This window comes from Symphalangus syndactylus, chromosome 11 (genome assembly GCF_028878055.3).
Source record: "Symphalangus syndactylus isolate Jambi chromosome 11, NHGRI_mSymSyn1-v2.1_pri, whole genome shotgun sequence".
Taxonomy (NCBI): domain Eukaryota; kingdom Metazoa; phylum Chordata; class Mammalia; order Primates; family Hylobatidae; genus Symphalangus; species Symphalangus syndactylus.
The window spans coordinates 53,540,473-53,561,928 of NC_072433.2; the positions used below are offsets into that span (position 1 = coordinate 53,540,473).

The 21,456-nt window shown below is 57.6% G+C and overlaps 3 protein-coding genes across 19 annotated transcripts; 2 read left to right on the forward strand and 1 right to left on the reverse strand.

The window, feature by feature from the left end:
- The first annotated feature begins 248 nt into the window (after positions 1–248).
- VKORC1 (vitamin K epoxide reductase complex subunit 1) lies at positions 249–4,426 on the forward strand. 3 transcript variants are annotated; one of them, XM_055298894.2, is made up of 4 exons: positions 262–691; positions 1,857–1,966; positions 2,424–2,507; positions 3,938–4,426. In XM_055298894.2, the coding sequence occupies exons 1-4, from the start codon at positions 519–521 to the stop codon at positions 4,144–4,146; spliced, it is 576 nt and encodes a 191-aa protein (XP_055154869.1). In that variant the 5' UTR covers positions 262–518; the 3' UTR covers positions 4,147–4,426. The 3 variants fall into 3 exon arrangements, with proteins under 3 accessions (XP_055154870.1, XP_055154871.1, XP_055154869.1); XM_055298895.2 differs by lacking the exon at positions 2,424–2,507 and having other exon boundaries at positions 249–691; XM_055298896.2 differs by lacking the exons at positions 1,857–1,966; positions 2,424–2,507 and having other exon boundaries at positions 254–691.
- Positions 4,390–11,811, forward strand: PRSS53 (serine protease 53). Of its 9 annotated transcripts, none has more exons than XM_063611938.1 (11): positions 4,390–4,504; positions 7,448–7,468; positions 7,575–7,737; positions 8,377–8,642; positions 8,784–8,938; positions 9,092–9,311; positions 10,015–10,165; positions 10,251–10,495; positions 10,572–10,717; positions 10,940–11,156; positions 11,442–11,811. In XM_063611938.1, the coding sequence occupies exons 1-11, from the start codon at positions 4,441–4,443 to the stop codon at positions 11,459–11,461; spliced, it is 1,668 nt and encodes a 555-aa protein (XP_063468008.1). In that variant the 5' UTR covers positions 4,390–4,440; the 3' UTR covers positions 11,462–11,811. The 9 variants fall into 9 exon arrangements, 8 of the variants coding, with proteins under 8 accessions (XP_063468008.1, XP_055154798.1, XP_055154797.1 ...); XM_055298825.2 differs by lacking the exon at positions 4,390–4,504 and adding an exon at positions 4,527–6,519; XR_010114226.1 differs by having other exon boundaries at positions 8,377–8,938; positions 10,940–11,348; positions 11,442–11,579.
- ZNF646 (zinc finger protein 646) lies at positions 11,739–21,443 on the reverse strand. 7 transcript variants are annotated; one of them, XM_063611925.1, is made up of 3 exons: positions 21,297–21,443; positions 13,566–19,024; positions 11,739–12,300 (listed from the first exon to the last, which is right to left on the reverse strand). In XM_063611925.1, the coding sequence occupies exons 2-3, from the start codon at positions 18,943–18,945 to the stop codon at positions 12,179–12,181; spliced, it is 5,502 nt and encodes a 1,833-aa protein (XP_063467995.1). In that variant the 5' UTR covers positions 18,946–19,024; positions 21,297–21,443; the 3' UTR covers positions 11,739–12,178. The 7 variants fall into 7 exon arrangements, with proteins under 7 accessions (XP_063467995.1, XP_055154772.1, XP_055154770.1 ...); XM_055298797.2 differs by lacking the exon at positions 21,297–21,443 and adding an exon at positions 20,651–20,857; XM_055298795.2 differs by lacking the exon at positions 21,297–21,443 and adding an exon at positions 20,562–20,680.
- Positions 21,444–21,456: the final 13 nt, after the last annotated feature.

Below are 21,456 nucleotides of genomic sequence, written 5' to 3' on the forward strand. Positions count from 1 at the left end.
ATTCTCCTGCCTCAGCCTCCCGAGTAGCTGGGATTACAGGCGTGTGCCATCACGCCCGGCTAATTTTTGTATTTTTAGTAGAGACGGGGTTTCACCATGTTGGCGAGGCTGGTCTCGAACTCCTGACCTTAGGTAATCCGCCAGCCTCGGCCTCCCAAAGTGCTGGGATTACAAGCGTGAGCCACCGCGCCCGGCCAACTCGGTTTTTAAATCTGTGGAGACTTCATTTCCCTTGATGCCTTGCAGCCGCGCCGACTACAACTCCCATCATGCCTGGCAGCCGCTGGGGCCGCGATTCCGCGCGTCCCTTACCCGCCTCACTAGTCCTGGCATTCTTCGCTGTTTTCCTAACTCGCCCGATTGACTAGTGCCCGGGAACAGCCATTTGGGTCGCGGAGTGCGAGTCCGGCCGGCCAATCGCCGAGTCAGAGGGCCAGGAGGGGCGCGGCCATTCGCCACCCGGCCCCTGCTCCGTGGCTGGTTTTCTCCGCGGGCGCCTCGGGCGGAACCTGGAGATAATGGGCAGCACCTGGGGGAGCCCTGGCTGGGTGCGGCTCGCTCTTTGCCTGACGGGCTTAGTGCTCTCGCTCTATGCGCTGCACGTGAAGGCGGCGCGCGCCCGGGACCGGGATTACCGCGCGCTCTGCGACGTGGGCACCGCCATCAGCTGTTCACGCGTCTTCTCCTCCAGGTGTGCACGGGAGTGGAAGGCGTGGGGCCTCGGAGCAGGGCGGCCAGGATGCCAGATGATTATTCTGGAGTCTGGGATCGGTGTGCCTGGGGAACGGACACGGGGCTGGACTGCTCGCGGGGTCGTTGCACAGGGGCTGAGCTACCCAGAGATACTGGTGTTCGAAATAAGTGTCCGAGGCAGGGGACCAGACAGTGTTGGGGACTGGGATTATTCCGGGAACTCGCACGTGAATTGGATGCCAAGGAATAACGGTGACCGGGAAAGGCGGGGAGGCAGGATGGAGGCAGAGATTGACGATGGTCTCAAGGACGGCGCGCAGGTGAAGGGGGGGTGTTGGCGATGGCTGCGCCGAGGAACGAGGTGGCCCGGTCTGGCTGTGCGTGATGGCCAGGCGGTAGCATAATGACGGAATACAGAGGAGGCGAATGAGTGGCCAGGGAGCTGGAGATTCTGGGGTCCAGGGCAAAGATAATCTGCCTCCGACTCCCAGTCTGTGATGCAAAACCGAGTGAACTGTTATACCAGCCTTGCCATTTTAAGAATTACTTAAGGGCCGGGCGCGGTGGCCCACTCCTGTAATCCCAGCACTTTGGGAGGCCGAGGCGGGTGGATCACTTGAAGTCAGGAGTTGACCAGCCTGGCCAACATGGTGAAAGCCTGTCTCTACCAAAAATAGAAAAATTAGCCGGGCGCTATGGCGGGCGCCTGTAATCCCAGCTATTCGGGGGGCGGGGGGTGGTGCTAAGGCAGGAGAATCGCTTGAACCCGGGAAGCGGAGGTTTCAGTGAGCCGAGATCGCGCCACTGCACTCCAGCCTGGGCCAGAGTGAGACTCCGTCTCAAAAAAAAAAAAAAAAAAAAAAAAAAGAGAATTAGAGAGTTACTTAAGGTCTAAGATGAAAAGCAGGGCCTACGGAGTAGCCACGTCCGGGCCTGGTCTGGGGAGAGGGGAGGATAGGGTCAGTGACATGGAATCCTGACGTGGCCAAAGGTGCCCGGTGCCTGGAGGTCATCGACCCTTGGACTAGGATGGGAGGTGGGGGAACAGAGGATAGCTCAGGTGGCTTCTTGGAAATCACCTTTCTCGGGGAGGGTCCAAGGCACTGGGTTGACAGTCCTAACCTGGTTCCACCCCACCCCACCCCACCCCACCCCTCTGCCAGGTGGGGCAGGGGCTTCGGGCTGGTGGAGCATGTGCTGGGACAGGACAGTATCCTCAACCAATCCAACAGCATATTCGGTTGCATCTTCTACACACTACAGCTATTGTTAGGTGAGTGGCCCCGCCCCCTCCCTGCCCGCCCCGCCCCCTCCCTGCCCGCCCCGCCCCTCATCCCCCTTGGTCAGCTCAGCCCCATTCCATGCAATCTTGGTGATCCACACAGCTGACAGCCAGCTAGCTGCTCATCGCGGAGCATCCTGCGGGTGGGGATGTGGGGAGGTAACTAACAGGAGTCTTTTAATTGGTTTAAGTACTGTTAGAGGCTGAAGGGCCCTTAAAGACATCCTAGGTCCTCAGGTTTTTGTTTGTTGTTGTTTTGAGACAGGGTCTGACTCTGTTGCCCAAAGTGAGGTCTAGGATGCCCTTAGCGTGCACTGGCGTGATCTCAGCTCATGGCAACCTCTCCCTCCCTGCCCAAGTGATCCTCCCACCTTAGCCTCCCAAGTAGCTGGAATCACAGGCGTGCACCACTATGCCCAGCTAATTTTTGTATTTTTTTTTTTGGTAGAGACAGTGTCTCGCCATGTTGCCCAGGCTGGTCTCAAGCAATCTGTCTGCCTCAGCCTCCCAAAGTGCTGGGGGGATTACAGGCGTGAGCTACCATGCCCCACCAACACCCCAGTTTTGTGGAAAAGATGCCGAAATTCCTTTTTAAGGAGAAGCTGAGCATGAGCTTTTATCTCATTTAGTGCTCAGCAGGAAAATTTGTATCTGGTCCCAGGAATTATTGAACAGACAGAGGAACCAAGGGAGTGGGAGACGATGGCGCCCCAGGCCTTGCTGATGCCATATGCTGGAGATGAGACTACCCATTACCACCCTTCCCAGCAGGCTCCCACGCTCCCTTTGAGTCACCCTTCCCAGCTCCAGAGAAGGCATCACCGAGGGAGGCCCAGCACCATGGTCCCGGCTGACACATGGTTCAGACTTGGCTGATTTATTTAAGAAATTTTATTGCTCAGAACTTTCCCTCCCTGGGCAATGGCAAGAGCTTCAGAGACCAGTCCCTTGGAGGGGACCTGTCGAAGCCTTCTTTTTTTTTTTAAGAAATCATCTTGCTCTGTTGCCCAGGCTGGAGTGGCACAATCATAGCTCACTGTAACCTGGAACTCCTGGCTCAAGCGATCCTCCTGAGTAGCTAGGACTATAGGCACATGTCACTGCACCCAACTAATTTTTAATTTTTTTTTTTTTTTTGAGACATAGTCTCGCTCTGTCACCAGGCGTGATCTTGGTTCACTGCAACCTCTGCCTCCCGAGTTCAAGCAATTCTCCTGCCTCAGCCTCCCAAGTGGCTGGGACTACAGGCACGTGCCACCACGCCCAGCTAATTTTTGTATTTTTAGTAGAGACAGGGTTTCACCATGTTGGCTAGGATGGTCTCAATCTCTTGACCTGGTGATCTGTCCACCTCGGCCTCCCAAAGTGCTAGGATTACAGGCATGAGCCAACCTCACTGGGCCTTTTTTTTTTTTTTGAGACGAAGTCTCGCTCTTGTTGCCCAAGCTGGATTGTGGTGGCGTGATCTCGGCTCACTGCAACCTCCACCTCCTAGGTTCAAGCGATTCTCCTGCCTTAGCCTCCCCAGCAGCTGGGATTACAGGTGCCCATCAACACATCCGGCTAATTTTTGTATTTTTGGTAGAGATGGAGTTTTGCCATGTTGGCCAGGCTGCTCTCGAACTCCTGACCTCAGGTGATCCACCCCCATTGGCCTCCCAAAATGGTGGGATTACAGGCATGAGCCACCGTGCCCAGCTGAATTTCTAAATTTTTGATACAGATTGGGTCTTTTTATGTTGCCCAAGCTGGTCTTGAACTCCTAGCCTAAAGCAGTCTTCCCACCTCGGCCTCCCAGAGTGTTTGGATTACATGCATAAGCCACCACATCTGCCCTGGAGCCTCTTGTTTTAGAGACCCTTCCCAGCAGCTCCTGGCATTTAGGTGGTGCGGTGACATCATGGAGTGTTCGGGAGGTGGCCAGTCCCTGAAGCCCACACCGGACCCTCTTCTGCCTTGCAGGTTGCCTGCGGACACGCTGGGCCTCTGTCCTGCTGCTGCTGAGCTCCCTGGTGTCTCTCGCTGGTTCTGTCTACCTGGCCTGGATCCTGTTCTTCGTGCTCTATGATTTCTGCATCGTTTGCATCACCACCTATGCTATCAACGTGAGCCTGATGTGGCTCAGTTTCCAGAAGGTCCAAGAACCTCAGGGCAAGGCTAAGAGGCACTGAGCCCTCAATCCAAGCCAGGCTGGCCTCATCTGCTTTGCTTTGGCATGTGAGCCTTGCCCAAGGGGCCATATCTGGGTCCCTAGAAGGCCCTAGATGCAGGGCTTCTAGATTACCCCCTCCTCCTGCCATACCCGCACACGACAATGGACCAAATGTGCCACACGCTCGCTCTTTTTTACACCCAGTGCCTCTGACTCTGTCCCCATGGGCTGGTCTCCAAAGCTTTTTCCACTGCCCAGGGAGGGAAGATTCTGAGCAATAAAGTTTCTTAGATCAATCAGCCAAGTCTGAACCATGTGTCTGCCATGGACTGTGGTGCTGGGCCTCCCTTGGTGTTGCTTCTCTGGAGCTGGGAAGGGTGAGTCAGAGGGAGAGTGGAGGGCCTGCCGGGAAGGGTGGTTATGGGTAGTCTCATCTCCAGCGTGTGGAGTCAGCAAGGCCTGGGGCGCCATCAGCCCCCACCCCCAGGAAACAGGCTGGCAGCTTGTTCCTGCTGCCCGCAGGAGCCAGGCCTCCTCTCCTGGGAAGGCTGAGCACACACCTGGAAGGGCAGGCTGCCCTTCTGGTTCTGTAAATGCTTGCTGGGAAGTTCTTCCTTGAGTTTAACTTTAACCCCTCCAGTTGCCTTATTGACCATCCCAAGCCAGTATTGGTAGCCCTGGAGGGCCAGGGCCAGGTTGTGAAGGTTTTTGTTTTGTTTTGCCTATTATGCCCTGACCACTTACCTACATGCCAAGCACTGTTTAAGAACTTGTGTTGGCTGGGTGCAGTAGCTCACACCTGTAATCCCTGTACTTTGGGAGGCCAAGGCAGGAGGATCACTTGAAGCCAGGAGTTCCAGACCAGCCTGGGCAAAATAGTGAGACCCCTGTCTCTACAAAAAAAAAAAAAAAAAAAAAATTAGCCAGGCATGGTGGTATGTACCTGTAGTCCCAACTAATTGGGAAGCTGGTGGGAAGATTGCTTGAACCCAGAAGGTTGAGGCTGCAGTGAGCCATGATCACTGCACTCTAGCCTGAGCAACAGAGCAAGACCATCTCCAGAAAAAAAAAAAAAAACTTGTGTTAACGTGTTAAACTCGTTTAATTTTTACAGTGATTTATGAGGTGGGTACTATTATTATGCCTATCTTGATGATAGGGACAGAGTGGCTAATTAGTATGCCTGAGATCACACAGCTACTGCAGGAGGCTCTCAGGATTTGAATCCACCTGGTCCATCTGGCTCTAGCATCTATATGCTTTTTTTGTTGGTTTGTTTTTGAGACAGATTTTCACTCTTGTTGTCTAGGCTGGAGTGCAATGGCACAATTTTGGCTCACTGCAACCTCCGCCTCCTGGGTTCAAGTGATTCTCCTGCCTCAGCCTCTCGAGTAGCTGGGATTACAGGCATGCGCCACCAGGTCCGGCTAATTTTGTATTTTTAGTAGAGACAATGTTTCTCTATGTTGGTCAGGCTGGTCTCAAACTCCCGATCTCAGGTGATCCGCCTGCCTTGGCCTCCCAAAGTGCTGGGATTACAGGCGTGAGCCACCATGCCCGGCCAGCATCTATAATATATGCTAAACCCTACCCACAGCTGCCTCTGTCTTGGGGTCAGGGTTCTTGAATGGTCTGGGCCAGCCTGAGTTAGGAGTGGGAAGAGGAAGAGGAGGCACGCACCCAAGTGTTCTTCCCGCCTGACCGAGTCCTCTGCGCCTGTGAGGAAGGTGGGCACCGCTGTCACCCTGTTTCCCGGGAAGCCAGCAGGCCCAGGGAGATACTGGGATTTGCCAAAGGCTCACAGCGAGCAAGCAGCAGTGGGCGCTGGCCCCTCAACACCCAGCCTGGCACACACTGTCTCTGAGCAGACCTGGGAGAAGGCATGTGAAACCCACCCAGCCCTGGCTGGAAGAGAAGTGGGGGAGTAGAAATGAAAAGTGGGTACTGGGAGGAGCTGCCCACGTGCCCTCCACGGTTCCAGGATGGCGCTCTTATGCTGGGAGTGAGCTTGCCCTGTGCCAGGCTGTCATTGAGGCGTTTTCCATTCAACAACTGTTTCTCAGACAAGGCGTAGGCAGGTTAGCTCTCCCAGGCCACTCAAGTAGTAAGGAAACAGATTTAAACCCAGATAATTTGGCTCCATGGCTAAGGCCCAGAGAGGGGTGTTGACAAGCCCAGGGTCACACAGCCACAGCCCCAGAGCTAGGAACTGCTGGCTAGGGCAAGCAGACAGCTGACTCCTAGCCAACTGGAGGTGGAGCAGAGGTGGAGCCAGGGAGACCCAGGTGGCATCTCTCAGAGTAGAGCACGGGCGGCAGAGTGGCCCGGGGCAGCATGAAGTGGTGCTGGGGCCCAGTGCTGCTCATCGCGGGTGCCACGGTCCTCATGGAGGGTAAGCTGCCGTGTGTTGGGGTATGGGGGTGGCCTGGTGGGGGCTCAGGGGCCATCTCTGCCCCAGCAGTCCCTGCTCCTTGGTAGGGGGACCGCCTGTGGGCGACAGTCCACCGGTGGGGATGTAACTCTGTGGGACTCTGTGGGGCAGTATATGTGGCCACCTGTGTCAACATGGATGAGATTTTCTCGGGCCAGCTGCAGTTTGCGTTGGCGGGGCCTGTGGTCTTGTGTGTGTGTGTGTGGTGCTGCCTGTGTGTGTCCTGTGCCTGCCTCCCTGACTTCCACAATGACCTCAGGCAAACTCTGGGCTCCTCTGACCTCAGTTTCCCTTTCTTTTCATCCATCCTCTGGGCAGCCTGGCTCAGCTGTGTAATGGGGTGCCTGTGTGCCTGTGCGGGGCGGTGGGCAGGGGCCCTCTCTCTGGCGGGCTCTCAGGCAGTTTCTGGGAAGGTGGGGAAGACTGAGTCTCTAAACCAGCGTGAGGTAAGTCTCCATTTCTTGGGGCCCTCCCCACTTGGAAATGACGCAGGCCTCTAATCCTTCCTCTTACTTAGGCCTCTGCTACTAAGAGGACAATTAAGCTAATGCTGTCTACACACAGAGGCCGCCTGGCTGACTCAGTGGCAGGGGCAGGAGTTGGGGGTTCTGAAGCCTGGAGGAGGGCTGGCCTACTCCCAAGCTGAACTCCAAGCCCCGGAGTGCTGAGCACAGCTGAAGGAGAATTAATTACTGCGTGTGCACACTGAATAGGTTCCAATAAAAGCTGTCTCGACCTCATATAAATATTTTCATTCTGGGAGGGGCTGGTGAGGTAATCAGAGTCACAGGCAAGGACCCTGGGCCCGCCCCCCAGCCCATCCCCTCCCCTCCCCAAAGCTAGGCAGGCCTGGAGTCCCTGCGTCTCACCTGTGTCTCTCTCTTCCCAGGTCTTCAAGCCGCTCAGCGTGGTAAGGTCTGGGGACACGGGGCCTGGGCCTTACTTGGGTCTGGGTCGGGACTGGGGTGAGGTCAGGACAGGGATCTGCTGTCAGTGTGACCCACCCCTCTCCACAGCCTGTGGACAGCATGGCCCCGGCCCCCCCAAGCCTCAGGAGGGCAACACAGTCCCTGGCGAGTGGCCCTGGCAGGCCAGTGTGAGGAAGCAGGGAGCCCACATCTGCAGCGGCTCCCTGGTGGCGGACACCTGGGTCCTCACTGCTGCCCACTGCTTTGAAAAGTAAGTCATGGCTGGGATCAGGCAGGGTCTCCGGCTCTGGGGGGTGGACGATTTGTCTCAAGCCCCACAAGCCTAGTCCCTGCCTCTAGAGTAATAATAAAGAACCATTTACTGAGACTCTGCCATGTACTGGGTACACATTGTCAAGTTAATTGTAACAACCACCTTTCATGGTAGAAGATTTACAAATCAGAAAACTTAGGTTGCAAGGGAATGACCTTTCTTAAAGTCACAGACTGAGGCCAGGCACAGTAGCTCACGCCTGTAATCCCAGCACTTTGGGAGGCCACGGAGGGAGGATCGCTTGAGCCCAAGAGTTCAAGACTAGCCTGTGCAACATAGCAAGACCATGTCTCTACAAAAACTATAAAATTTAGCCAGGCATGGTGGTGCACGCCTGTAGTCCCAGCTACTCACAAGGCTGAGGTGGGAGGATCGCTTGAGCCTGGGAGATCAAGGCTTGCAGTGAGTCATGGTCATGCCACTGCACTGCAGCCTGGGTGACAGGACGAGACCCTACCTCAAAAAGAAAAAGCCGTGGAGTGCTCTCTGCTATCTTCCACCTACCTGTGGGGTCTCCCATGGTGTCACTGTCTACCCTTGCACTCAGCGGCCTGGACCTTGTCCTTCCCCTTCCAGGGCAGCAGCAACAGAACTGAACTCCTGGTCAGTGGTCTTGGGTTCTCTGCAGCGTGAGGGACTCAGCCCTGGGGCCGAGGAGGTGGGGGTAGCTGCCCTGCAGTTGCCCAGGGCCTATAACCACTACAGCCAGGGCTCAGACCTGGCCCTGCTGCAGCTCGCCCACCCCACGACCCACACACCCCTCTGCCTGCCCCAGCCTGCCCATCGCTTCCCCTTTGGAGCCTCCTGCTGGGCCACTGGCTGGGATCAGGACACCAGTGGTGGTAAGTGCTGGCCCAGACTGAAGCTTGGAGAGGCGCTCTGCTTGCCCAAGGTCACAGTCTCAGCTCCCAACTGTCCTGGCTTCCAGTCTCCCTTGCTTCCCAGATCCCAGACTCCAGCCCCAGCCCCGTCTCTTTCACCAGCTCCTGGGACCCTACGCAATCTGCGCCTGCGTCTTATCAGTCGCCCCACATGTAACTGTATCTACAACCAGCTGCACCAGCGACACCTGTCCAACCCGGCCCGGCCTGGGATGCTATGTGGGGGCCCCCAGCCTGGGGTGCAGGGGCCCTGTCAGGTCTGATGGGGAGAAGAGAAGGAGCAGAAGGGGAGGGGCCTAGCCCTGGGCTGGGGGTTGGACTCAAAGGACTGGGGGAAAGAGCTGCAATCAGAGGGTGTCTGCCATAGCTGGGCTCAGGCATCTGTCCTTGGCTTTGTTGCCTGGCTCCAGGGAGATTCCGGGGGCCCTGTGCTGTGCCTCGAGCCTGATGGACACTGGGTTCAGGCTGGCATCATCAGCTTTGCATCAAGCTGTGCCCAGGAGGACGCTCCTGTGCTGCTGACCAACACAGCTGCTCACAGTTCCTGGCTGCAGGCTCGAGTTCAGGGGGCGGCTTTCCTGGCCCAGAGCCCAGAGACCCCGGAGATGAGTGATGAGGACAGCTGTGTAGGTACGAGTGGGGCATGCTGGGAGTGGGTAGAAGCCACTGTGAAGAAAACCTCAGTTAGGACTAGAGAACTGGCACAGGCATCCACACCGCCGAGCCTAATTAGGGGGCTCTTTCACCCCCTGGGATGGGAACAGCCCCATTAGAGCTGAGAGGCGCAGGCACTTTGGAACTCTACAGGTTGGGAGTTTAGGTGAGAAGAGGAATCTCTGAGACCTGACTTGAGTTTCTGGGGAAGTGGCAGGCTTCCAGCAGGGACCCAGCAAGCCTGCATAGGGTAGGGCTTCCAGTCAGAATTCCAGCATTAAGTGACTAGCATGCAAATTGAATGCAAAGTAATTCCTGGGACGGATATTATGTCTTGATGGTAAGAGATGCACTAATGAGCCAGGAATACGGGAGGCAGGCCTAGCCTGGAGGGTGCAGATGGGTGGGGCAGGGGAGTGACAAGTAGGGGCATTCCCATGAGGCTGGGACGGGGGTCCCATCAGACCCACAGGGCTAAAAGCTCAGGCCCTGGCTTGTGAATCGCAAGTCTGCCACTTGCCTGTAGTTACAGAGCGAGAAAGTCTCTTAACCTCTCTGGAACTTTGGTTACCTTCAGTAATGAGGGGAACAAAATTCAATTTCAAAAGATACTGTGAGGATTTGATGGGAAGTGGGAAGCGCTTAGCAAGAAGTCAGATGAGGCACTCATCTGTTTCAGCCTGTGGATCCTTGAGGACAGCAGGTCCCCAGGCAGGAGCACCCTCTCCATGGCCCTGGGATGCCAGGCTGATGCACCAGGGGCAGCTGGCCTGTGGCGGAGCCCTGGTATCAGAGGAGGCGGTGCTAACTGCTGCCCACTGCTTCATTGGGTGAGTCTTGGACCCCTCTCTGCTGTGTCCCCTGCCCCTGCCGGCAGCCCTGTCACCTGGTGCTGTCCACACTGCCTCTGCACAGGCGCCAGGCCCCAGAGGAATGGAGCGTAGGGCTGGGGACCAGACCGGAGGAGTGGGGCCTGAAGCAGCTCATCCTGCACGGAGCCTACACCCACCCTGAGGGGGGCTATGACGTGGCCCTCCTGCTGCTGGCCCAGCCTGTGACACTGGGAGCCAGCTTGCGGCCCCTGTGCCTGCCCTATGTTGACCACCACCTGCCTGATGGGGAGCGCGGCTGGGTCCTGGGATGGGCCCGCCCAGGAGCAGGTAGGTGGGCACAGGACCAGGGCCACTGTCCATCCAACCTGCAGGCCGGGGCAGTCAGCTTTCCCTTGCTCCACAGGCATCAGCTCCCTCCAGACAGTGCCCGTGACCCTCCTGGGGCCTAGGGCCTGCAGCCGGCTGCTTGCAGCTCCTGGGGGTGACGGCAGCCCTATTCTGCCGGGGATGGTGTGTACCAGTGCTGTGGGTGAGCTGCCCAGCTGTGAGGTGAGCCCCAGGCCCCCACGCCTTACCTAATAGGCCCCTGGCATCCCCGCACCCAATAGCTCAAGAACAGACCTTCCAGGCTTGGCCTCTGGACCCACCTCCCACCTGAAACTAAGCCTTTTTGCCAATTAGCCCCCAAACAGCCAGAGCTTCCCTAGCCTGCTCTACCATCCTGCACAGCTGCCTATAAAAAGTCACCCAGTGTCACCTGACCCCTGACAGGGCCTGTCTGGGGCACCACTGGTGCATGAGGTGAGGGGCACATGGTTCCTGGCCGGGCTGCACAGCTTTGGAGATGCTTGCCAAGGCCCCGCCAGGCCGGCGGTCTTCACCGCGCTCCCTGCCTACGAGGACTGGGTCAGCAGTTTGGACTGGCAGGTCTACTTTGCCGAGGAACCAGAGCCCGAGGCTGAGCCTGGAAGCTGCCTGGCCAACATGAGTATGTGGCCCTGGGGCCTCCTGCCAAACCCTGCCTCTCCAGGACTCTTCTCTCTCCAGTGAGAACGCGCCGTTCTAGCCCACTCCAGCTGCCCTGGGTAGCGTGGAGCAACAGGCAGACCCATTTGATTCAGATTCTGGTTCTTTGTCATCGTGTGACTTGGAGCAGGCTGCTCAACCGCTTTGAGCCTCAGTATTCTCATCTGTTCCTTCGAGGAATGGGGAGGGAGGGAGGGACAAAAGCCATGAGGATGAGGACAACTCCACCCTCCTTCCTTCCCCACAGGCCAACCAGCCAGCTGCTGACAGGGGACCTGGCCGTTCTCAGGACAAGAGAATGCAGGCAGGCAAACAGCATTACTGCCCCTGTCCTCCCCACCCTGTCATGTGTGATTCCACGCACCAGGGCAGGCCCAGAAGCCCAGCAGCTGTGGGAAGGAACCTGCCTGGGGCCACAGATGCCCACTCCCCACCCTGCAGGACAGGGGTGTCTGTGGACACTCCCACACCCAACTCTGCTCCGAAGCAGGCGTCCCAGCTTTCCTCCTCCTTTACCCTTTCAGATACAATCACGCCAGCCACGTGTTTTGAAAATTTCTTTTTGGGGGGCAGCAGTTTTCCTTTTTTTAAACTTAAATAAATTGTTACAAAATAGACTTTAGAAAATAAGTTACAAATTGTAGCAAAAGGCTCCCTTCCACAGGCAACTTTCCCACCGGTGGGGCTCTGCATCCGCCTCTCCCTGGTGTTGCAATCTGGCTGCTGAGGGTGGCACGGCATCTCGGCAGAGGCTGGCACTGGGAAGAGCACGGTGATGAGGCTGGGGGAAGGAGGTCCTTCAAGGACAGGGATGCGAGGAACACCCCACCCCCTCCTTGGGAAAGAAGCCAGATCTGGGTCCTCTTCACAAGGGGAGAGGAGAAGATATGGGGATGCCCGAACTACTCCTGAGAAAATGTGGAGATCAAGCCCCTCCCTGCACGCGCTCCCTCCCCCAGATTCTGTTCTTTGGAGACTTGAAGTTCAGAGGGAGAAGCTGAGGTCTGCAGGCCACTGGGGTGAAGGATCCAGGAGCGGGGTCGTGGGGGTGGGTGGAGGGGGCAATGGCAAGTCCCCTCTGCCCGTCGCTGGTGCCACTGGGGCTCCTGGGGGGAGAGAGAGAGGTCACCGACTGAGGGGCAGACCCCGCACAGCGTGTACCCCCTCCCAGCCCTGCAGGCCATTCTCCCACCCCTGGCCCAGGAGGCCCAGATGAGAACAGGGATTCTAGGCCTCCTAATTATTTTCCCAGCCCTGGTAAACTGGCTCCTCGCTCATATCCCTTGAGGTCATGAGAAATCTTGTATCCTTAAAGCCATTCCTTCAGCTTTCAGGTGACTCCCATTGGCCCCCTGCTCTGACAACGCCCGTCAAGGGCCCACCATCTCAGGGCCACCCACCCTCGGTGGCCACTAGATGGAATGGGTCCGCCTCTACTAGAGGAGGTGGAGAGGCCAGCCCAGGTCCTGCTGAGGGAACCGGCCGCCCCACTCCCTGGCAGCTGCGGCCTCCAGCAGTGCTGGGTGGAGGCGATTCCCCACGGAGATGCCCTCTGATCAGCGATGTGACATGGGCTAATGACTGTTGTTGCTGCAGCTGGGCCTGGACTTCAAGGAAACAATTATCTGTGACTCAGTCCTCCAGTTAAAGGTGTGCAGAGGGTGGCAGGGTGCGCAGGTGGAAAGGGTGGTTTGGTTAGATCCTAAAAAGGCCGTTGGCAGCAGAGGGAGAAGGGGCTGAATAAAGGTTAGAGAAGAGATGGGAGCAACACTGACAGGGAAGGACCAGAGGTCTAGTTTCCAAGGAGAGGAGCAGCAGAGACAAGGCACAAGGAAAGAGGGACAGGGAGTAGGGTGCCAACCAGTGACCCAGTTTCCGTGGCCAAGTCAGCAGGGAAGCCGTGGAGCCCATGCCCCATCCCTTGTTCCCTGGCACCCGGCCTGCTCTAGGAAAGAATGGAACCTAGGCCAAACCAATGGCTTCCTCTTTTTCTCTGGAAGTCATTACTTTACTGGCTGACTCAGGAGGGTTTCCAGACACAGCAGCCAGGGGGTACCCAGCGACCTTCCCCTGAACAGAAAGACCATTCCATTATGGCTACAGTGTAATGGAGGAGCCCAGGCAGCACCTCGGCCTGACCACGCCCCCATGTGCTGCCCAACCCACCCTGCTATTTGTTATATCTGACCTGCGGGTGCTCAGCTCAGCACATCCTCAAACTACTTCTCTCACCCCATAGCCAAGCCCCCACCCACCTCTTAGAATCCCCGGGGCTCTCTCCTCTCACTCCTTGCTCCCCCACCCACTTTGGGGCCGGACTTCACCCTCCACTGTGTGCCCACCTCCTCCTAGGACCCTTCATGCCCCCTACCGGAGCCAGCCACTGTCCACTCCTGGTGCTGCTGCTGGTGCTGCACGAAGCTGATTCGGCGGCGGAAGTGGCGGGGACAATGGGGGCAGGTGAAAGGCCCCTCCCGGGGTGCGTGGACCCGCCTGTGGCCCTCCAGCCGAGCAGCTGTCCGGAAGGCCTTGCCACAGATGCTGCAGCAGTGGCGCTTGGGGTCCGTGTGGGTCCTGCTGTGGTTCTTAAGAGACAGCAGGTTAGGGAGAAGTTTGGGACAGAGGGAGCAGGGGTACAACCCTGTGGTGTGGGCCTTCTGGTGGTTAAGCAGGCTGCCAGCGTGGCGGTAGGAGCGCCCGCACTGGGCGCAGCGGAAGGGCCGCTCCTTGTCCTCAGCCGCCATGGACGTCACTGCTTGTCCTCCCCTGGCTGTCTCCACACTCTCTCCTGGGCCTCTGGGGGTTTCTGATGGGGCCTCCCGGGCTTTCCCTTGACCAGGGAGAACCACCTGGTCCTCCCCAGTCCCGGCTTTGGGATCTCTGGCCTCCTCCATCTGGGCTGGCACCTGGCTGTGGCCCCGGGCATGAGCCTGCAGGTGGCTGGCCAGTTCCTGGTGGGACTCAAAGGCCTTGCCACAGTCAGGACAGGCAAAGGTCTGGGCATCTATGTGGTTGTGGCTGTGGCTCTTTGTGGCCACAGGATTCAAGAACTCTTTGGAGCAGAGTAGGCAATAGTGTCGGTCTGTCTTGTGGGTGTTGTGGTTCAAGAGGCTGCCTGACTGGCAGTAAGTCTTGCCACACTGGCTGCAAGAGGAGGAGTGGCTCCCTGGCTGCAGCTGAGAGCTGTTGTCTCTGTTGTCCCAGCTATCCATGTGACTCAAAGTAGGTCCATTGAGCTGGCAGTCACCAGTGTGGCAAGGACTCCTGTGGATACTGTCCTCTGGCTCCTCTGACCTGGTCAGGAACTGAGGAACCCAGCCTCCACTATGATTCCCCAGTCCCCCACCTACTGGCCACCCACCTGCCTTCCCTGCGCCCCAGGACAGTGGCTCTGGGGCTTCTGAGCTTGCTGCCCTGATGGGGCTCTGACTGCGCTCCCCTGGCCTTGAGACTCCATCCTCCAGGTGGGGTACTGGCTCAGCACCACCCAATTGGGCCTCTAGTCCCTGGCTGCCAGCCAGGTTCACCTCACTGGCCGCTGTGCCATCCAGGCCTCCCTGGCCATTGGCTGGCTCCCTTTCTGTCTCCTCCTCATGCTCCCGCAGGTGCCGCTCCAAAGATCCCCGGCCAGGGAAGCCGCGGCCACAGAGGGCGCAACGCACAGCTGTGCGCCTGGACCGTCCAGCCCGTCGCCGCCGATTCTCTGAGTGCAGCCTCTGGTGGTCCTTCAGGGCCATGCGATTGGAGTAGGTCTTGGGGCAGGTGGGGCAGCTGTACTGGCCCGTCTCGTGGCTGCGCCGGTGGTTCAGGAGGCTGCCGGCATGGCGATAGGTCCTCCCGCACTGCCCACAGCGGAAGGGCCGATCTTCCCGAGTTGCCTTTCGGGTGCCCCCACCCCCACGCCGCTCCATGTGGACCCGCTGGTGGCTGGCCAGCTGTTTCCGCAGGCGGAAGGTCTTCCCACACTCGCTGCAGCGGAAACGTCGGGGATCTGCATGGATGCGCCGGTGGTTCTTGAGGGACATGAGGTTTGAGAAGCCCTTGGAGCAGGCCTGACAGCCAAAGTGGCCGGTCTGGTGGCTCTGCCGGTGGTTGATGAGGCTGCCGGCGTGCTTGTAGGATCGGCCACACACCTCGCAGCTGAAGGGCCGCTCAGAGCTGGCTTCAGTCTGGCAGCCCTTCTCGGCGGTCTCCAGCCTGGGCTCTATCTCCTCCCCCTTCACAGTGGTCTCCTCCCATACCTCTTCTTTCACCCTGGCCACTTCCTCCAGGGGCTCCACTTTAAGTTCTTCCTGGAGCTTCTCGACTTCTGCTTGCCCCGGCCCCTCCTCTGCCATGTGCTGGGGCTTGCTGCTGCTTCCTTCTGGGATGGGCCCAACCTGCGGCTCACTGCTACCTGCTGCCTCTGGGATGGGCCTAACCTGGGGCTCAGAGCCTTTGCAGCGAGGGTGGTTCCGCAAATGATTACGGTAGGCAGCCAGGTTGGGGTAGCAGCGGGAGCAGACAGGGCAGAGAAAGTCTCCAGTCTGGTGGATCTTGCGGTGGTTCACCAGGCTGCCTCCATGGCGATAGGTCTTGCCACACTGGTTGCAGCGGAAGGGGCGGGGCTGAGCCTCCAGCAAACTTTCCCCACCCTGGATGCAGAGGCCGTCTCCCAAGGGGGTGCCTGCTCCCTCTTGAGACTTGGCATCTCCACCCTCTCCAGAGACAGAATTCACTATGTCCTCCAAGACACTGTCCACGACCATCTCCGTGGCATCACCTGCCACTCCCAAGGGGCTGGGAGCCTTGTCTGCAGTAGTCCCAGAACTCTGACTTTGGTGGTGACGCTCCAGGCTCCCCAGGTCATCGTAGGTCTGACCACAGCAGCCACAGATGTGCCTATACCCTGCACTGTCCAGCGCTTCCACCTCCCGCTGCAGCTGATTCAGCAGCTCTGCTTCCGAGAGCTGCAGTGGTGGACTGCGTGCAGGGGCTGCCTCTGCCACTCCTTCCTCTTCCCCCTCCTCCTCTGAGCCCTCAGTCATGCTAGAGGAGCTGTGGGCCTGGCGCCGGTGAAGCCTGTAGCCAGCCCGCCCGGGGAAGATCATGCCGCAGAGGCAGCAGAGGAAAGGCTGTGCTGAGGTCGCCTCCCCAGGCCTATGGTTCTGGAAGTGGCTGCGGAGGGCAGTCAGAGAGTCAAACTCCTTTGGGCAGAGGGAGCACTGATAGATGCCTGGTGGGTGGCAGGGCCTGTGGCTCAGCAGGCCAGTGGCATGGGGGAAAGAATGCCCACAGTCAGAGCATGTGTGAGCGGCCCCAGCCTGCCAGCCAGTGACAGAGTTGGCAGAGTGGGAAGAGGAGTTGGGCTGGCCAGTGGCTGGCTTCTGGTCTTCATCCACCCCAGTGAGGCCATCGCAGAAGCGAGTCCCACCACCTTCCTCACCTGGGATGTCCAAGTTGTCAAGTAAACGGGCATCCTTCCTTTCCAGTCCTTCCCCAGTGCCTCCGCTCTCTTTATCACCCTGGAAATGGGTCTCACCCCTCTCAAGCCCACAATTGTCCCCTTCAGATTCAGCCTGCAAACAGTCCCCATCACTTTCCAGGTTGCCTTCAGCCCCATGAGGACTTTCCCCTGAAGGGTCTTGGGGAGACTCCAGGCCTTCATTGTCTTCTAGCTCCCGGGTCCAGCTCTCTGCTGCCAGGAGTTTGGCTTCTCCCCCACCGCTGACACCGCCAGCCCGCTTCCAGTGCCGCCTGCTCCGCCGCCGACTGTGCCGGCGCAAGTGGTTCTTCATGGCAGCCATGGTGTGGAAGTGCTTGGCACAGGCCCCACAACTGAAATCTCCTGTCTGGTGGGTCTGCCTGTGGTTGATAAGGCTGCCGGAGTGGCGATAGCTCTTTCCACAGTCTCGGCAGGCAAAGGCCCTAGGAGGTGACACTGTGGTCTCTGTCCTGCTATTTTCCTTTTCCCCTGCCCCATGAGTCAGGCCATGACGTTCAAGGCTCTCAGGGTCTTCAAAGAGCAGCCCACAGTTGCTACAGATATGTGCTGCTGTCCTGTCTGCTGCTGGGGTGATGTCCGTGGCCTCCTCTTCATGTTTGCACACATGGTCTTGATCTGTGTGCGGGGCTGCCTCTGCCTCCACTGGGTCAGGCGGGAGTTCTACCTTGAGGTGGCTGGGGGCACCCTCAGCCCCGATGTCTGCACTTCGACGAGCAGCCTTGCAATGTACCCGCACGTGGTTGCGCAGGGCCATGAGATTGGGGTACTTGCGGGGACAGAGTGAGCACTGGTACTCTCCAGTCCGATGGCTGTGGCGATGGTTCACCAGGCTCCCCCGGTGGCGGTAAGCACGACCACACTCACTGCACTTATAGGGCCGATGGTCCAGGGTGGTGGTGGGGTCCTCTTCCTCTTTGTGAGTGGTCTCAGCCAGCAGCAGGGGAGCTGGTGGGACTGATGGCTGTCCATTTTCCCCAACTCCTTGCCTGGGCCTGTGATGAGCCCGCACATGGTTTTTGAGAGCAGCCGCATTGAACAGCTGCTTAGAACAGAGTGAGCAGGGGTAGACACCTGTCTGGTGGCTCTTTCGATGGTTGATGAGGCTCCCAGCATGGCGGTAAGTACGGCCACAGTCCCCACAGCGGAAAGGCCGGTATTCCTCCAGGCCACTGTCCTCCAGCTCCCCAGAGGTGCTGAGCTCCGCAGAGCCATTCAGCATCTGTGCACTGGGGAGCTGGTCCTGGCTGCTCTCGTCTGTGTGCCCATTGGTGGTGGGCATCCCTTTCTCCTCCCAGGGTGTCTCCTGACTTTCACCCTCATGGGACTGCTGGTGTTCCAGCAGCTCCCGGGGGAGCCGGAAGGCACGGGGGCAGTGGGGACAGTGGTAAGGCCGATACTGGGCGTGCAGTCGAGAGTGGTTCTTCAGAGCCATGAGGTTAGAGAACTCCTTGAAACAGATGGCACAGGGGTAGATGCCCAGCGTGTGGCTCTGGCGGTGGTTGGTGAGGCTCCCGGCGTGCTTGTAGGTCTTGCCACACTGACTACATTTGTACCGCCGCTCCTCCTCGGCAGGAGGGGACTGGGTGGGCTCCTGGCCTCCTGTGAAGTTCACTACTGATTCAGCCAGATACTGCTCCAAGTTGCTAAGGAGGCTGCTGGCTGGGATGGGGAGAGGAGGGGCTCTGGCAGAGTTAGTGGAGGGTCCCCAGCTGTCTGCACCATCCTCAGGACCTGGGTGGCTTGCCAAGCCTTCTCTTTGTCTGGTGGGCAGATCTTCCCACGTACCCGAAGCTGCCCTGGGGTCAGGTACAGATTCACAGTCAGGTGTCTCTTCTGTATGTTTTGTCTGGTTTTCCCAGCCTTCACTAGAGCCAAGCCTTTGGCCCCAGGAGTCAGTGGACACCGTCTCACCCTGGAGGCATGGAGTGGCTTCCTTGGGGCGTGGGGGCCTGTGCCTGCGGCGGCCCTCAGGAGCATGAGTCCTCATATGGCTCTTGAGAGCCATCGGATTGGAGAAGTCCTTGCCACAGGTGGTACAGGGGAAAAGGCCAGTCTCGTGGGTCCGACGATGGTTGACCAGGCTCCCGGGGTGACGGTAGCCCCGCCCACACTGCTGACAACGGTAGGGCCGAGGGATGCTGTCGGCCTCCTCACTGTCCTGGTTGGGAGATGGATGGAGTAGTTCTCGGTGCCGAGAGAGCTCTGGGAGGCTGGGAAAGTGGCGCTGACAGTCGGAACAGCTGAGTGAGGCGGGTGTGTCCTCCATGGGGCAACGTAGCAGAAACCTGGAGGTTCAGAAGGAGCAGACACGTGGCAGCACCTTCCTCTGGTGGAGGGGCCGAGCCCTAGGAAGAGGGGGCAGTGGTCAAAAGGAAGGCCTGAATTAACTTCGCCTCTTGGCTCTACGAGCAACAAGTTCACCTGAGGTCACTGAGAGGTTCCCCAAGCATCCATGCCCAGAGACCTGCTTTCTACTAGATCCAATCTGCAGGCACCATCATTTAAGGCCTCCCTGTGCACAAGCTTCCCAAATATAGGAGCTCCCCTAGGCTTAAGTCATCCCTACAGGAATAGCTAAGGAAATTAAAGTCGAGAGAGATGCAACCTACTTCTGATCACAGACCTGTTATCATGTTCTTCAGACCCGACTCAAAAGGCATTACTGTCCTTTAAGAACAGTACGAATCTGCTCCCTACAATCCTGAAACAAAAATTTTCTGTGACATCTTAAAAGGACACCAGAACCTTTTCTAGGCCTTTCAGTAAGAGAAGTCCAAATCTTCCTCCTTCATCTCTCAGCTAAACAGAGTAGCTGAGAAGCACTGAAAAATCAGCTGTTCCTCCAGTTAATAGCTGAGGACCTGAGAGGAGAGGTTAGAGGCCTCCTTCAGGGAAAGGGCTGGCTTGTTCCCCCGCCACCCCGAGTCATTTCAGTGTCACAAGGTCTCTTTTCCTTGTGACAAGAGAGTTAAGAGAATTAAGACTCTCTTAACTGGGCTAGGCGTGGTGGCTCACACCTGTAATCCCAGCACTTTGGGAGGCCGAGGCTGGCGGATCACCTGAGTTCAGGAGTTCAAGACCAGCCTGGCCAACATGGTGAAACTCTGTCTCTACTAAAAATACAAAAATTAGCCGGGCGTGGTGGCGGGCACCTGTAATTCTAGCTAGTCAGGAGGCTGAGGCTGAAGAACTGCTTGAACCTGGGAGGCAGAGGTTGAAGTGAGCTGAGATCCCACTATAGCACTCCAGCCTGGGTGACAGAGCGAGACTCCGTCTCAAAAAAAACAAAAACAAAGAACAAAAAACCCCAAAAGACTCTCTTAGCGACTTCCTTTATCTACTTCCCTTGAACTCAAACTATCTTCTATCTTGGGAATAACATCAATATCAGGTTGTAATGTCACTTCATTGCCTACCTTTTCTCTCCCATGCCTCCTGATCTTACCCTCACCGGTCTTTCTCATTTTTTTCTTCTGCCTCCTCTCTTAATACTGATGATGACAGCAACTCATGAAGAGTATTATATTACCATGTGCCAGGCACTGTGCTAACTATATTCATTGTGTCACTCAATCCTCAGAACACACGGCAATGCGTTATCCTAGTTCACGTAAGAGCAAACCCACTGACTGAGGCGGTCTTCATCCCAAAGCCCTTGCTCTCTCATACCTCCTACATCCTCTTGTCCTCCAACTCTGACTCTTCTTCCCATGGGACCCCAATACAACTGTCTCCGACCGTAAACCCCTTCACTGAACCTGCCCCCCGGAATTCTCACCTCACAAAGCCCCTTTGATCAAAAGTCCCCTCCCCTAGTCAACCACCAATGAAGTCCTCTGACCTCACTCATCTCCTCTGCCAATTTCCTCTCAGGACGCCTACCTCGCACCGGCGGCCCCCTCTCCTTCCCGCCGCGGGCGCGTCAGTTGGGGACCGCGAACGGGAGCGCGCTTGCGCACTGGGACCCTTACCCTAACTGCAGCCGCGCGCCGCAAGGGGTGGCTGTCGGGGGGCTCTCGCGCTCCCACACACGCACACTCAGCCAGGGTTCCCGGGAGGTGGGAGGGAAGGGAAAGAGGGAAAGGAGAAGGGGAGAAGAGGAAGGAGGTAGAGAAAAGAGGGCGCAGCTGGCATGAGCCAGGAGTCTACCCCCAGCTCTGCGGACACTTCCTATTGTTACTAGGAAACAGGAAGTGTCCTTAGGTGCAAAAGCTTCCCCGCGAAACTTCCGCTTCGGGAGCACTGCCTGCCCCGCCTCCAAGCCGCCGTTTTACGCAGACACACTTCCGGCGCTAGGTTCTAGCTCTGCAGGACTGACTCCGCCCACGTAGGTCACAACGCGGCGTCTTTGCAACGCTATGCTAGCCACACTTCCGGAAAGAGCAGCTAGAATTGTTCCGGTGCATATTGAATAGGCGCAGAAGAGGGAGAAAAAGATTCTACAGCCCTGGCCACAGTACTTTGGTGACACTTTTCGTGGGGCTCCCTGGAGGACTTTTCCCAAGGCAGATGGAGAAAACTTCGTGAAATCCACTCCCTGCTATTAAAGGAAATGTTGTGGAATATAATTGGACTTAGGTTTTGCAGAGCTTGAGCATGGCCTTTTTGTCCTCCCACCTTCTGGTTCTTGAAGACATTGCCGGTGACCTGGCCCCAGACTAACACGAGGCCGGCGTATACCGTCAGCCTGCCCGGCTTCCCCTTGCCTCAGCACAGAGACCTCTTGCAAGATGCTTCTCTGCCGCCATAGGCTGGAGGTTCCCCGGGAACTTTCCCT

Excerpts from the sequence above, each read along its gene's own strand:
- PRSS53 (XM_055298819.2), top strand. The coding sequence starts at position 4,441 with ATGTGTCTGCCATGGACTGTGGTGCTGGGCCTCCCTTGGTGTTGCTTC. Across the intron at positions 7,738-8,376 it reads GCTGCCCACTGCTTTGAAAA|GGCAGCAGCAACAGAACTGA; the intron begins GTAAGTCATGGC and ends TTCCCCTTCCAG. Across the intron at positions 9,312-10,014 it reads TGATGAGGACAGCTGTGTAG|CCTGTGGATCCTTGAGGACA; the intron begins GTACGAGTGGGG and ends CATCTGTTTCAG.
- ZNF646 (XM_063611925.1), bottom strand. The coding sequence starts at position 18,945 with ATGGAGGACACACCCGCCTCACTCAGCTGTTCCGACTGTCAGCGCCAC. Across the intron at positions 12,301-13,565 it reads GTGGACAGTGGCTGGCTCCG|GAGCCCCAGTGGCACCAGCG; the intron begins GTAGGGGGCATG and ends CTCTCCCCCCAG.
- VKORC1 (XM_055298894.2), top strand. The coding sequence starts at position 519 with ATGGGCAGCACCTGGGGGAGCCCTGGCTGGGTGCGGCTCGCTCTTTGC. Across the intron at positions 692-1,856 it reads TCACGCGTCTTCTCCTCCAG|GTGGGGCAGGGGCTTCGGGC; the intron begins GTGTGCACGGGA and ends CCCCTCTGCCAG. Across the intron at positions 2,508-3,937 it reads GTGCTGGGGGGATTACAGGC|GTTGCCTGCGGACACGCTGG; the intron begins GTGAGCTACCAT and ends TCTGCCTTGCAG.